The sequence below is a fragment of the Rhinoderma darwinii genome, chromosome 10, assembly GCF_050947455.1.
Source record: "Rhinoderma darwinii isolate aRhiDar2 chromosome 10, aRhiDar2.hap1, whole genome shotgun sequence".
Taxonomy (NCBI): domain Eukaryota; kingdom Metazoa; phylum Chordata; class Amphibia; order Anura; family Rhinodermatidae; genus Rhinoderma; species Rhinoderma darwinii.
This window is the reverse complement of record NC_134696.1, coordinates 66,318,037-66,332,192: the sequence shown is the minus strand read 5'-3', so window position 1 is coordinate 66,332,192 and position 14,156 is coordinate 66,318,037. Positions and strand designations below refer to the sequence as shown.

Here is a 14,156-nt window from a genome sequence, read left to right as displayed (position 1 = left end):
TTCTCAAAAAGCTAAAGCTCAACTCCTCCATTCTAGATATTTGTGCCACCTTCCTGAGCCAGTGTGCTATTGAAGGTGGTTTCACTTTGCGCCAGTACAGAGGTATCATTGCTTTAGCTGCTAAAAGCAAGTGAGACGACAGAGATTTATTCTTATAAGTAGTAGTACCTGGAGAGTAGTTCAAGAACAACAAAGGAGGCGATAGGGAAGGCGCACATGGGCACATAGATTTCATTATGTGTTCTGCCGTACACCAAAACGGTTTTATCAGAACACAATCCCACTATATGTGCGTATAGGATCCCTGTTGAGCAAGACATCTCCAGCAAGCTGGCGAGATTGCGTTGTCAATTTTGCGGAGTAGTTCCGGAGTTTTATACCATCTACTTACGAGCTTATAGTTTGCTTCTTGTAAATGTATACACCTTGATGGACCACTACTAAACTTATATATTTGTGCAATCTCCAATGGATCAAAATTTATATTCAATTCTCTTCCCCAAGACGTAATGTAAGTTATTATGTTTGTTGCGTTCATCAAGATGAGTTTCTTATATATTAAGGATGGCATTTTGGGAATTAGCTGCGACGAGGCGAGTAGGGATTCATACCATGACAGTGGCCTACTCATGGAACCATGTTTCAGTAAGAATTTATAATTTGTCATAATTTGATTGTAATGAACCGGATTCAGAAATGCCCAAGGGAATTTCATCTGCAAGTCTGTTAATGTGGGTATTTTTCCATCTTGTATAATATCGCCCATGGATCCCCCCCCCCGTCCAACTCGAATTGAAGTTGTGTTACTAGTAACTAAGTCCCGCAGTCCTATCAGATCTCCCAGTTTTACTAGTGGTGATGGATCTGGACTAATATCTTTGTGTTTTGATAATCTTTTCCATATTTCAAATGGGGCTTTAGTCAAGAGATTGGAGCATGAAGACTTAGAGCATGAGATTGATATGCGAGTAAGGGTTTGTATCAACGGAGTCCCATTTAATTCTTATTCTATAGGAATATATAATTTAGTTGTAGAACTTGAGTGCCAATCCCACATTCTACCAAATTGGATAGCCCGATAATATGTCTGTATGTCAGTAAAGTTTATTCCCCCTTGCGATTTTGGACGAGTGAGCGTACTAAAAGCCACTCTACGACCATTTTTATTCCAGGCAAATTTCAACAGTTTGCTATGCAGCTTCTGAAAAATTATTTGGGGTAGGTAGATGGGCATAGTTTGTAACAAATATGTAATTTTGGGAACTATTAGCATTTTAATTAAGCTACACCTCCCTTCCTTGATTGTGGTGAACGTTCAGTTCCCAATTTGTTTTGGGGGTTGGAATATCTTTCCACTCTCTTTACGTGAGACTGCTATTCTGGACTGTTCTGCTCACTCTGTATTTTATCTAGTACTTTTCCTTTTTTTACCCGCATATATACACTTTGTATTATTTTTTATTTTGTAAAATGTTCCTTTTGGATCAAAAAATAAAGAATTAAAAAAAAAAAAAAGTTACACCTCCCTATCCAAGATATGTACAGAATCCTCCAATTATTCATTCATTTATCAATATCTAACAGGATAGGTGTATAATTAAGTTTATACTATGAACCCGGGGACGGGGTTATTTTGAGGCCTAAGTATGTAATGAAATCTGGGGACCAAGAGAATTGTGATGTTTTTTGCGCTGACAGGATTACCCTTCTGGAACAAGTTATGTTGAGTGGCATCGTTTCGGAGGGGTTGATCTTGAAATTTGAAAATGTACTGAAAGTATTCAAAATTTGTTAGAGCTGGGAAAGCTCTATCTGGATTAACCGTCAAGATGAGCAGGTCATTGCAAAAGCTGCTGCATGATGTATCCGATCACTCACCTTAATACCGTCTATCTGGCTGTTTTGGCGAATCGACTGTATCAGCGTTTCAAGGGTCAAGACAAATAAAAGGGGGGATAATGGACATCCTTGCGTAGTCCCATTGGTTATAGCAAAACTGGGAGACCGCATCCCATTCACTCTTACTTTAGCCGAGGGACAGGTGTATAACACCATAATCCGTTCTATAAGGGGATCAGGTAAACCAAATTTCCTGAGGGTGCTTGACAAACAACCAGTCTACTCCGTCAAAAGCTTTTTCAGCATCAGTGGACAAGAAAGACAATGGTACTTTCTTTTTCGGAGAATATTGCATCACGTGAAGCACCCTCAGGGTATTATCCTTCCCCTCCCTACGGGTCACGAACCCCGCCTGTTCCGGTTGTTCTAAATTCGGTAAAAGTACTTTCAATCTGTTGGCTAGAAGTTTAGAATACAATATTTGTGTCTACGTTCAGAAGCGATATTGGGTGGTAGCTACTGCAAAAGGAAGGATCCTTCCCTTCTTTGGGGAGAACAGAAATGTGGGCTTCCAAAGTTTGCAGATTGAAGCCCTATACATCAGAAAGAGAGTTAAACAACTGAAGCATGTGAGATAATAATTGACCTTTAAAAGTTTTGTAATATTTGGCCGATAGTCCATCTGGGCCTGGGCTTTCCCCAGTGGCATATCTCTGAAGGCCACTTCTAATTCAGATTGAGTGAAGGGTTGGTCCAAGTCTTCCTGTTGTGAGTGTCCCAGACAGGGTAGTTGTAGTTCCTGCAAAAATGTCTATTTTGGCTTTTCTCTGGAGAAAAGCGTGTGCTGAATCCTGAGTTCTAAGATTATAAAGAGATTTTTCAAAAAAAACGTAAAATGGCAATAGACTCTGTGTCCTTAAGTTCTAAACCGTCAGTTGCACGTATAACCTTAACATATGCCTGTTCTTGTTTCTTTTTGGCCAACAGTGCCATAAGTTTAGATCCTCTATTCCCATGAACATACATTGCATGCTGGGTGTATAAATATGCTTTAGAAGCTCTTAGATTCAAGATCATTTTAAGATGTTCTCTTTGTACATTTGGATCACTTTGCACCCGAGTTGCTAATGACTTCTTATGTTGCCCTTCTAACTGAAGAATTTTGGATAAAGTGTCATCTAGGTCTTTCCTATGTAATCTCTTAACTCGCGTGCCCAGAGAGACAAATTCACCCCTTATCATGACTTTATGCGCTTCCCAAATAGTGGGTTTAGCAATCGTGTCATTAATGTTTTATTTGAAGTATTGTGTAATTCTGTCAGATATGCGTTGTATATCACATTCCTTTGACAGCAATGCGTCATTAAAGAGGCTCTGTCACCACATTATAAGTGGCCTATATTGTACATGATGTGATCGGCGCTGTAATGTAGATTACAGCAGTGTTTTTTATTTAGAAAAACTATCATTTTTGACGGAGTTATGACCTATATTAGCTTTATGCTAATGAGTTTCTCAATGGACAACTGGGCGTGTTTTACTTTTTGGCCAAGTGGGCGTTTTGGAGAGAAGTGTATGACGCTGACCAATCAGTGACCAATCAGCGTCATACACTTCTCTCCATTGATTTACACTGCACATAGCGATCTAGCTATATCGCTATGTGCAGCCACATAAACACACTATAACACATCATGTACAATATAGGCCACTTATAATGTGGTGACAGAGCCCAAGTGAATGATTTCTTCGTCAATAACTTATGTTCTTTGACATAGTTACCGGGGTCTGGTCTGATACCGCAATCTGACCTATATTAACTTTTGTGACAAATGAAAGGTGTGAAGCTTTAACCAACAGGTAATCAAGCCTTTGATATGAACTGTGTGAGGCGGAGTAGTAGGAATATTCTCTCTCATTAGGGTAAAAGGATCTCCACACATCTCTAAGTTGCAGATGCAACAGCAGAACCCTCAGTTGTCTATAAGACTGTTGAGAGCTTCCTCCGGAGGAATCCAGTAAAGATTCCAGTTTGAAATCATTTAAATTGCTTTAATGTTTCTACAATCCAAGGAGTATGGTAAGAGTTTGGAGCATAAATATGAGCTATTGTTCCCGGCGTATTAGCTATCACACCTTTCACGAAAATGAATCTGCCCTCCAGATCAGAGAGCTCAGAAGTAAATTTAAACGGAATCGATTTTCGTATAGCAATAGTCACACCTCTTTTCTTCGTCGGTTGCAACACATGATACCATTTATCAAGATGTATCCCATACAGCAAAGTATGTCTCCTGTAAAATAACAATATCAGTGTGTTGGGATCTCAACATTTGACATATTCTAGATCTCTTTGTTGGTTTATTTAGCCCTTTTACTTTCCATGTGGATATTTGTATTGTGGACCAGTTTGTGAAATATGAGCTATTGTAAGTGTTTGTGGCAAATCGTGTAAAAGTATAGTATGAATCTACTTTATAGTTATACCGTCTATTATTTGTTGTAAGGATTCGATGTCTCTGGAGATTATGAGTGTGAGAATAAGATATCATCCTAAAAAATATACAATGATCACTGTCGATCCGCATGAGTCAGACCAATTGTATCAATGTATACTCATGAAAGCTCCACAGTGGATAAAGTATGAATATACAAAACATTTTGTAACATATCAAAAGAAGATTTGATATATCTATAAAAGGAGCAACGTTTACACATATCATTCAACATATTTAGTCAGATGTTATCAAAAAAGGATATCAAGGAACCTCCCATGGAGGACTGTGTCATAGAAACTCAAAACCACATGTTTCAGATCAAATTCAGTCCGCTGTAGCTAGTTTTCCCTTTCACCGGTGTCAAAGGAGCGACTCCGGAGAGAGTTCACATCTGTGATCTGCAGCCAAGACAATGGTTTACGAGGATCTAATCCAAGATCTTCATATATTGATACCAGATCCTCCGGGCGGCGAATATTCTTCATTGAACCGTGTAGCATAAATGTTATTCCAAATGGAAATCGCCAGCGGGATGGAATTTCCTTGGCTTTCAGAGCTGCGGCCGGAGGTTTCAGTTGCCTACGTTTATTTAAAGTGACTGGAGAGATATCTTGAAATATCGCAACACAGTAACCTTTATTTGAAAGAGTCTGGAGTTCTCTGGCTTTTTTGAGGATTAAGTCACGATGCGAAGAGTTCATAAGCCGGCATATAATATCTCATGGGAGTTCTCCATCTCTGGCTTTTGTTCTAAGAGCCCTGTGTGCTCTTTCTACGACCAAAGATGCTGTGTAGTCAGATGGCAATCATTTTTTCAAAATATCATATGTAGTCCCTTGGATTTCATAGACCACAACTGTTTCAGGTATACCTTTCAAGCGGAGGTTGTTCCTCCGACCTTGGTTATCTTGATCCTCTACATATAAGAGGTTGTTAAAATGGATCTGGCATGTCTCCAAAGCTGCACTAGTAGATTTCCCGTGTAAATTCTGAGCATCTTCTAGCACATCCACTCTATTGTGTATTTGTCTCATCTCTTGTTTAATGTCTGTAAGTTCCTTCATGACCGGTTTCAGGGCATTTTCCTATGATCTTTTGCATAGTATTCTGGGATAAATGGATAGCAGAGCCAGTGCTCCTTGTATCTTCATCTCCGAAGCTATTGTCAGATGAGTCCATATAATCTTTGTTGTTGAGAAATGCTCTTATTAGAATCTTTTTTTGAGGAAGGGAGTTTCCTTTTAAGAAATGTATCCATTTCAGTTTGTCCTTTTTTTTATCTGTTTAGGGGTACCACATCCCTCAGCTTTGTGATTCTTAACCATTTTTAAGCAACCAGAAATACAAAACAGAGTATCAATACTGTGCTGCATAAGAACCATCATATCAATAGTCCTAATAAAAATTGGGCTGTTTGCCCAGTGAATATAATCCTAGATGCTGGAAGATTGCAAGTCTTCCTAAAAAAATTTGGGCTGTGCCCATATAATAAAGACTTTATTTTCTAAAGTCAGAAATGTGCAATCGTGATCAGAGCAGTAAGAAGATGCGTCACTGACTATTTGATGTAAGTCCAGGATAGTTGTCACCTTTCGTTGCCGTTCTTTTGCAGATCGAATCGTATCGCGTAGGCCCAAAAATTTAGTCTGCGGCTTCAATGGCAGAACAGGCCGCAGTGTTTGTCTCACACTTCACAGGTGATGCGGTGTATCCCCACTAGAGAGCAATATGTAGGGCCGTAATATGGATATTTCCCCTCCCGATAGCAGTTATGATGTGAGGATGGAGGGGAATGGTCAGCTGGAGAGGAACGGTCTTGAGCGGCCCAGGCCACGATGGAAGAGCCCGTCACAGGTATGTCTGTCAAATCCGCTCAATGGAGCTGGGATATTCACCCAGCTATGACCAGGGATATCGGTGTCTCGGTCCGACGGCGGTTCTGAACAAGTTACAACCGTTCGGGCCATGGATTACCTCAAATTGTCCTCGGTTGGCAGAGAGCATTCCTTCTATGCGGCCATCTCTTTCAGCGCGCTAGCCACACCCCCTACGGTCTGCTACTTTTGATAGGTGCTAACCACTGCATACCGAAATCACCCCACAAGACTGGCCTTTTAGGAGATGCTCTGACCCAGTCGTCTAGCCATCACAATTTGGCCCTTGTCAAAGTCACTTCTATCCTTACGTTTTCCCACTTTTCGTGATTCCTACACATACATTTCAAGAACGGACTGTTCACTTGCTGCCTAACTTATCCCAACCCTTGACAGCCGCCAGTGTAATGAGATAATCAATATTTATAACTTTACCTGTCAGTTATTTTAATGTTATGGCTGTAGGATGTATGTTATAGGGCATGCGGACAAGGGTTTTGTAAAGAGACAACCCCTTTAATACAGTGAGCTAGGTCCAGTAATTGGACATTTTAGAGCAATATCTTGCCTTTCTATACCTTCAGCTTGTGGTTGCAGTTCATCTCTTAGCGGAAAGGCATTTTCTTTGGGCACCTCTTTAGGAAGGTTATTTGTGACAGCGTTAGTACTAGCGCCTGTGATCACCGGTTCACACTCTTCAATGAAAACCTATTAGAAGAGCATCATATTAAATTTTATTCTTATTAGTATAGTTTATAAAATCAATGCAGAAAATTATCTAGTGCAGTCTTGTCACAGAATATTATATATACACAATAAAATAGGGAAGTCTTCCCATAACATTTAATTTAGAAGCCCCCGAAGTGTTCTGCAAAGAAATAATATACATATACATAAATACACTACACATATAGACAGCAAAAACTGAGACCATGTAAATTCCATTGTGACTTATATGCATTTAAATGTCATTTTTGTAATGAACGGAGCAAATATTTACATGATTCAAACGTTCCTCATCTGTGGAGACGTAGCCTTTGTAGTTATGATATGAGTTGTTGAGAACAAACAGATCATTTTACAGCAGCAGAAATAGTACATGAAATATAAAAAGTTAGTTGTTTAATCTATTACACTAGAACAGGGGTCAGAAACCTCCGGCACTCCAGCTGTTGTGAAACTACAACTTACAGCATGCCCTGAGAGCTGGCGCCTGTAGTTTCACAGTAGCTGGATCACTGAAGGTCGCTGACCCCCGCAGTAAAAAAACAATGTTTTTCTTGAACTAAAGCCAAAGCACCCCCACACATGGAGTGGGATATATTAAAAAATATTATAAAAGAAGGAGCTGTTGCCTATAACAACCAAACTGCAGCTCTGATTAAAAGACTTCTAAATAAAACCCTGAGAAACTAAGAAGATGGTTCACGCGCAGTCTAATAGTTAGACTGTTTAATCTAAGACCAGGCAGTCACAAAATGAGCTAAATCTATCGCAGTGGTGCACGTTGTATGATCATTTTGTCACATCTTGCATGACAAGTTAGATACTTTTCTCTTCTTTATACTACCTTCGATTTTGCTTATTTTTCGCCAGAAGTTTGTGACCGTTTTTGGTGAATTTTTGGTCAGTTTTCAGCCACGCCCCTTACCAAGACATTTCTACAAAGTGTTCAGTGAGGCAGAAATATAAAAATGGTGCCAACATATGGCACATTTTTTAACACATTCTAGACCCAGACACAGTAGTAAATCTGCCCCATTGAGCCCAATACATATATGCCCTTTAATCCAAAGGCAGAATATAAAAAAGAGCTGAGACATTTCTATTACAGTGGAATTCCTGTAACTTAACATCTGATAATCCAGGAAACCTAATAGTTTGCCATTTGTTTTCAGCATAATATTGCAATAAAATGTAGAATTTCATAAGACCAGAAGCAAAAGACTGAGCAGAGATAACCTATTAAAGTAGGAAATTCCTCTAATTAAAAAGCAAAAAGTATTAGAAGAATATTTTATATTAACATTGAGCCTTCTTGAGGGTTCTCTACCACCATGGGCTTATTCAGACGAGCACTTAAAACTCGTCCGAGAGGGAGAGACTGACACTTTTGCATCAGTGTTTTCTTCGATTGCCTTCAGTCCGGATAGCATCTTTGTGCCATATCCTTTTTTTTACATGTTTGTAAAAACATGTGTCTTGCGCCACACATCTCAGGATACGTTGAGTTTAGAGAGGCCACATCTGTATATCTGAGGCAGGACTCTGGATTATGCAAATACAACAGTGCTGTTTGTTCACCCATGTAGCATAATTCTGCCCGCGCAATGAGGCCTCTTAAGCAAGTGATTCAGCGCACAACATAATATATTTATAGAATTGTGTTTAATACCAGTGTAATTACTTATCTTTTTCAAATAGAACATGCATATATATGGTTACATAATAATAGTATGTATACAAATCTATTGCATAAAACATTCTGTTCCATTTAAAGGGGTTATGTCGGGACCAAAAAGTATTAGCAGTGTACTCACTGCAGTAGGTGACAACACTGCTAAACGACATACCGGAAGTCTAGTGGCACAGTATTCCTCCATGACGACACTATGGTCATCACGATACCAGAATTTGGTACTTTGCCAATAAAAAAAACCATAAAAATCCTTCTATTTTCTGATGTGAGGCACCTGGAGTGCTGAATTTTGAACCTCCATGTGCCTCACATTAATAGTAATTAACCCCATCATACGTTATAAAGGGCAATATTGGGTTAATGTGTGAGGTACATGATGGGGTTAAAAAAACCATATGTGTACTGTTTTACAATGCAGAGGGGACTCTAAAACAGCAGATCCATGGCAGAGGGGGACAACTGAAGGGCACTAGGTAAAATTACTCCATATACGCCATCAAATGTATAATTTTGTCCTGAGACCAGAGGGTCGCTTTAAATGGTGATCAGAAATCTATAAGGTGCACTGGCCTTCACCGCTGTCACAATGCACTTTAAGTACTCACTTCAAATACTGACAGCGCCTACTTTCTGTTAACAAGTGGTGCATGCCCGTATTGATCGATCCTTGGGAATAGCCAGTATAATTTAGTTGCCTGGTGAAGTTTAAACATTCCGTCACTAGGACATGATCTCGTGAACTACCAACCCTAAACAACACTCCCGGAACAATAACTCCATGTTAGAAGGGTATGGCAACATTATTTATAACAAAGCAACTCACTAACACCAGTAAAAGTCCCCATATTTTCCTTAGCAATGCCCTTCTCTGCGCCGTTCGCAACTTAATGCAGATCAGCCAAGATGGGTAAGTTTAGAGAAACCGTGTCCGCATTATACCAACTAAGTACTGATGCAACGGTCTTGCATAGGGGTTCATATATCAATTTATTTACTTTTCAGGAGCCCCCACTTTGTTGGGGAGTCACACTTTGGTCAATTATTCTTTGGAACGGGTCATGCACGGTGCCTCTCAGAAATTCTTTGTTCAGTGGTGTAAACCTAGTTCGCCCAAAAATCTACGTGGTTACGGTAAAAACAATAGAAGAAACTACATCAATATGACATCTGTAGTGACCATATTCAAAAGAAAAATTTTACATTATATATTATAAATTATTTATTATTATAATTTCATTGAATACTTTTACCTAATATTGACAATGCACTGCAGTAATCCCGCAGGACTCCCAAGTGACCTCTACTTAGCTTTCCCCACTTTGAAAATCCAAATTAAACCCTGAAGGTTGTAAGGTATTCAACCTCAATATCCAAGAGAGTTCTTTCCTTTTTTAAAGCTCGCTTCCTATTACCACCCCTCCTGAATGGTGGTACATAGTCAGTGCTCACAAACCTCAAATCCATTACCGCATGCCCTGCTTCTTTAAGAACTTTTGGCACTGGTAATTCTGTTTTTCCAGTACATATGGTAGACTTGTGATTGTTGATTCTCAATCTACAATCTGAAGTCGTTTACCCTATGTATAAAATTTTACACAACCAACAACTCAGATAAATATGACATACATCATTTTGTGACATGCCAGATGAAGATTGTGATATATTGTCTTATCTGTCCGTGTAAATAATTATACGTCAGGGAAACCACTACAGAATGTAGATTGAGAATCAACAATCACAAGTTCCCCATACGTACTGGAAAAACTGAATTATCAGAGCCAAAATATTTTAAAGGAGCAGGGCAATGGTAAAAGATTTGAGGTTTATGATCATTGACCACCTTCCACCATTAAGGAGCGACAGTAGTGTAGCTAGCAGGGGGGCAGTGGCCCCAGGCCCACTGAGATGGAGAGGCCTAGGGCTGGTCCCCCAGCGGTGGTGTGTCCCAGTTTCAACTGTATCTGCGTCCTCAGGAATTCAGTTGAATGCAATGCTGGGGCACGGAGCCGACGACTCTTTGTTCCAGAGTTCACTGTGTAATGCCAGCTCCAGCTGTGAGCGGCTTGACGTGGACAGGTGCGATGTAGTGACGTCATCGCGCCTGTCTGCACAGAGCCACACACTGCACAGAGCGGAGGAGCAGAGGGATCTCCTCCACTCATCGTGGGAACGAGAATAGGTAAATATTTATTTTATTATTTTTTATTATGCACTATACTGTATGGTGGCAGCTAAGAGGGCATTATACTAAGTATGCGGGGTGCAATAGGGAAGTTGACACTATTTGGGCAGCTTTGGGGACATTATACTGTATGAGGGCAGTTATTGGGGCATTATACTGTATGAGGGCAGCTATGGGGGCATTATACTGTATGAGGGCAGCTATGGGGGCATTATACTGTATGAGGGCAGCTATGGGGGCATTATACTATGTAGGGGCATTAGATTGTATGGGGGCAGCTATTGGACATTATACTGTGTGGGGGCAGCTGTGGGGCATTGTACTGTGTGGGAGATACTATGGGGCATTATACCGTGGGCAAGCAACTATGGGGCATTATAGTGTGTGGGGCAGCTATGGGGCATTATACTGTGTGGGGGCAGCTATGGGGCATTATACTGTGTGGGGGCAGCAATGGGGCATTATACTGTATGTGGGCAGCTATGGGGGCATTATACTGTGTGGGGGCAGCTATGGGGACATTATACTATGTGGTGGCAGCTATGGGGACATTATACTGTGTGGGGGGCAGCTATGGGGACATTATACTGTGTGGGGGGCAGCTATAGGGACATTATACTGTGTGGGGGTCAGCTATGGGGCATTATACTGTGTGGTGGCAGCAATGGGGCATTATACTGTGTGGGGGCAGTGATGGGGGCATTATACTGTATGAGGGCAGCTATGGGGCGTTTTACTGTATGTGGGGGGCTATGGGGCATTATACTGTGTGAGAGGTAGTATATGGGCATTATACTGTATGGGGCAGCTATAGGGGCATTATACTATGTGGGGGCAGCTATAGGAGCATTATACTGTGTGGGGACAGCTATAGGGGCATTATACTGTGTGGGGACAGCTATGTTGGCATTATACTGTGTGGGGACAGCTATATGGGCATTATACTGTGTGGGGACAGCTATATGGGCATTATACTGTGTGGGGATAGCTATAGGGGCATTATACTGTGTGGGCCAGCTATAGGAGCATTATACTGTGTGGGGCAGCTGTAAGGGCATTATACTGTGTGGGGCAGCTATAAGGGCATTATACTATGTGAGGGCAGCTATGGGAGCATTATTCTGTGTGGCGGCAACTATGGGAGCATTATTCTGTGTGGCGGCAACCATAGGGGCATTATCCTGTGTGGGGGCAGCTATAGGGGCATTATAATGTGTGGGGACCCTAAGGGGTCATTATACTGTGTGAGGGCCACTAAGGGGTCATTATACAATTGGGGGGCCACTAAATGGTCAGTATACTATGTAGGGGCAGCTATGGGAGCATTATTCTGTGTGGGGGCAACCATAAGGGCATTATCCTGTGTGGGGGCAGCTATAGGGGCATTATACTATGTGGAGCAAGCTGAGGTGAAATTATACTGTGTGCAGGGGCCCACTCAGATGTGTTTTTCACCCCCTGTGCTAAACCCCTAGCTACGCTGCTTAGGAAAAAATGAATATGTTACAGCCTTCAGGGATCAATCTGGATTTCCAAGTGTGGGGGGGGGGGGGGAGTTATATAGAGGTATATTAACTATAAGTAAGCAATTAAATAAGAAAGCAAAATAATTTTTAATACAGGTGTAGCCATCTTTATCTTGGCTTTAAGGCATTAAATACACAATGACAAGAAACTTTAACTTGACTTTTTCAATGTCTTGTGTTGTGCGATATCATATCGCACTGCAGCAAGTTATCCGAGTCCAGATAAACTTGGTTACATCTGAATATAATGTAAAAATTGGCTATTGAATATTGTCACCACAGAAATTTCTGAGGCACCATCCATGACCCGTTTTAAAGAATAAATTGTTGGTCTGAATGCCAACACAAAATGTGCACAATGATAAGGTTGTTACGTTCCGTTAATGATTCAAATTTACTGCCTGAAGTAGAACGATTAAAATATTGTTTAATTGATAAATCTTTAAAAATGAGCTATCCTAGCCCTCATTACAATAGAACAGGCTTCAGATACGGTGGTCAGTCATTAGGAGAGGAATACTAGTGTGATGATGTTATTCCAACCACCAAGCAAAACCTCTCCTCTTATAGTATATTGCACTGACACACCTCACTGAAATAGGGGATAATCCAACGCGTTTCCGTGCCACTAGTACAGGTGACACATCATCAGGGATTATCAAATCGGTTTATTTATCGTTTCATCTATTACTGCCGTTAAGCACAGTTGTGTGCTAAATTGAACCTCACGGCGCGTGTACGACTCTAATGCATTGGCCGCACACGCGCCGGCGAAGTTCCGGTCTATTTGACAGGCCAGAGCCCACCCACTCAGCTGACGTAGCTGAGGCCAGGCACCAACCCGCAGTAGCCACGTCAGAATATGACGTTGCAGGAAGAATGCCGAGCCTCCTATCCAACAGCCAATCAGCTATTCATTACAACGCTACAGCGTCCCACGTTGCCTAGGAGATCTCCAGGCGGATCATATTCACTGCCGTATGAATTCAAAACCTGTACACAGATGCAGCTCAGACGAGAGACACAGAAAAACACAACGCAACAAAATCGCCACACATAGACATAAGGAAAAAACTTAAAGACCGCTGATAAGAGGATGGGCACGTTCCCAGAATGGGAGACGTTGCCCACATATCGCTGAAAAACCGCATATCACGCCGCATGTAGAGCACTTGTCACAAGATTACCTGTATTAATTCTACTTGGCAAAAAAACAATAGCTAGTTAGAGTGTGTGATCTAATGCTCGATAAAATTAGTTGTGTTTATGTGATCTATGTTTTACCGTATAGTTATATACAGAAAACATACAAACAAAAGACCAATGAACACCCAAAAGGTTATGAACAAATCTTAAAGTGACATTGGTAGCCTTAATGACAGAATATTATGTCAGATATCAAAGGATATTCTGCAAGATTTATATTAATCATTGTGATAATATATAGCTCTAAAGACCGTGAAAAAAGCTTGGGGATATAGAACAATTGATAGGTTTTTACATATGAATTTGAACGAGTATTATAAACGTACTAGGGAAATACTATAGGAAGCAAGCAAAGGAGATCTGTTCATTTAGACCTTGGGGACAAATAGTCTGAAGACGATGGATCCATTGCGCTTCTTTTTGCATAATCCTTTTATCCACGTCACCACCTCTTATTGTCTGTCTGATGCATTCCACCCCTTGAAATTTAAGGTTTGAGGAGTCACCCCCATGACACTCCCAGACATGACGGGACACTGAGGTATCCTCTTGTCGCCTAACATCCCCAATATGCTCTCTAATCCTCCTTCTGAATTCCCTTTTAGTCTTCCC

At 40.8% G+C, this 14,156-nt stretch overlaps 1 protein-coding gene across 2 annotated transcripts in view; it reads right to left on the bottom strand.

Moving 5' to 3' along the window:
- LOC142662106 (C-Jun-amino-terminal kinase-interacting protein 3-like) overlaps nt 1-14,156 on the bottom strand; it is a 381,524-nt gene that overhangs the window by 219,409 nt on the left and 147,959 nt on the right. For both annotated transcript variants that reach the window (XM_075840017.1, XM_075840018.1), the window contains exon 6: nt 6,790-6,919. In XM_075840017.1, coding sequence (XP_075696132.1) covers nt 6,790-6,919 — 130 coding nt within the window. The remainder of the gene's footprint in view (nt 1-6,789; nt 6,920-14,156) is intronic.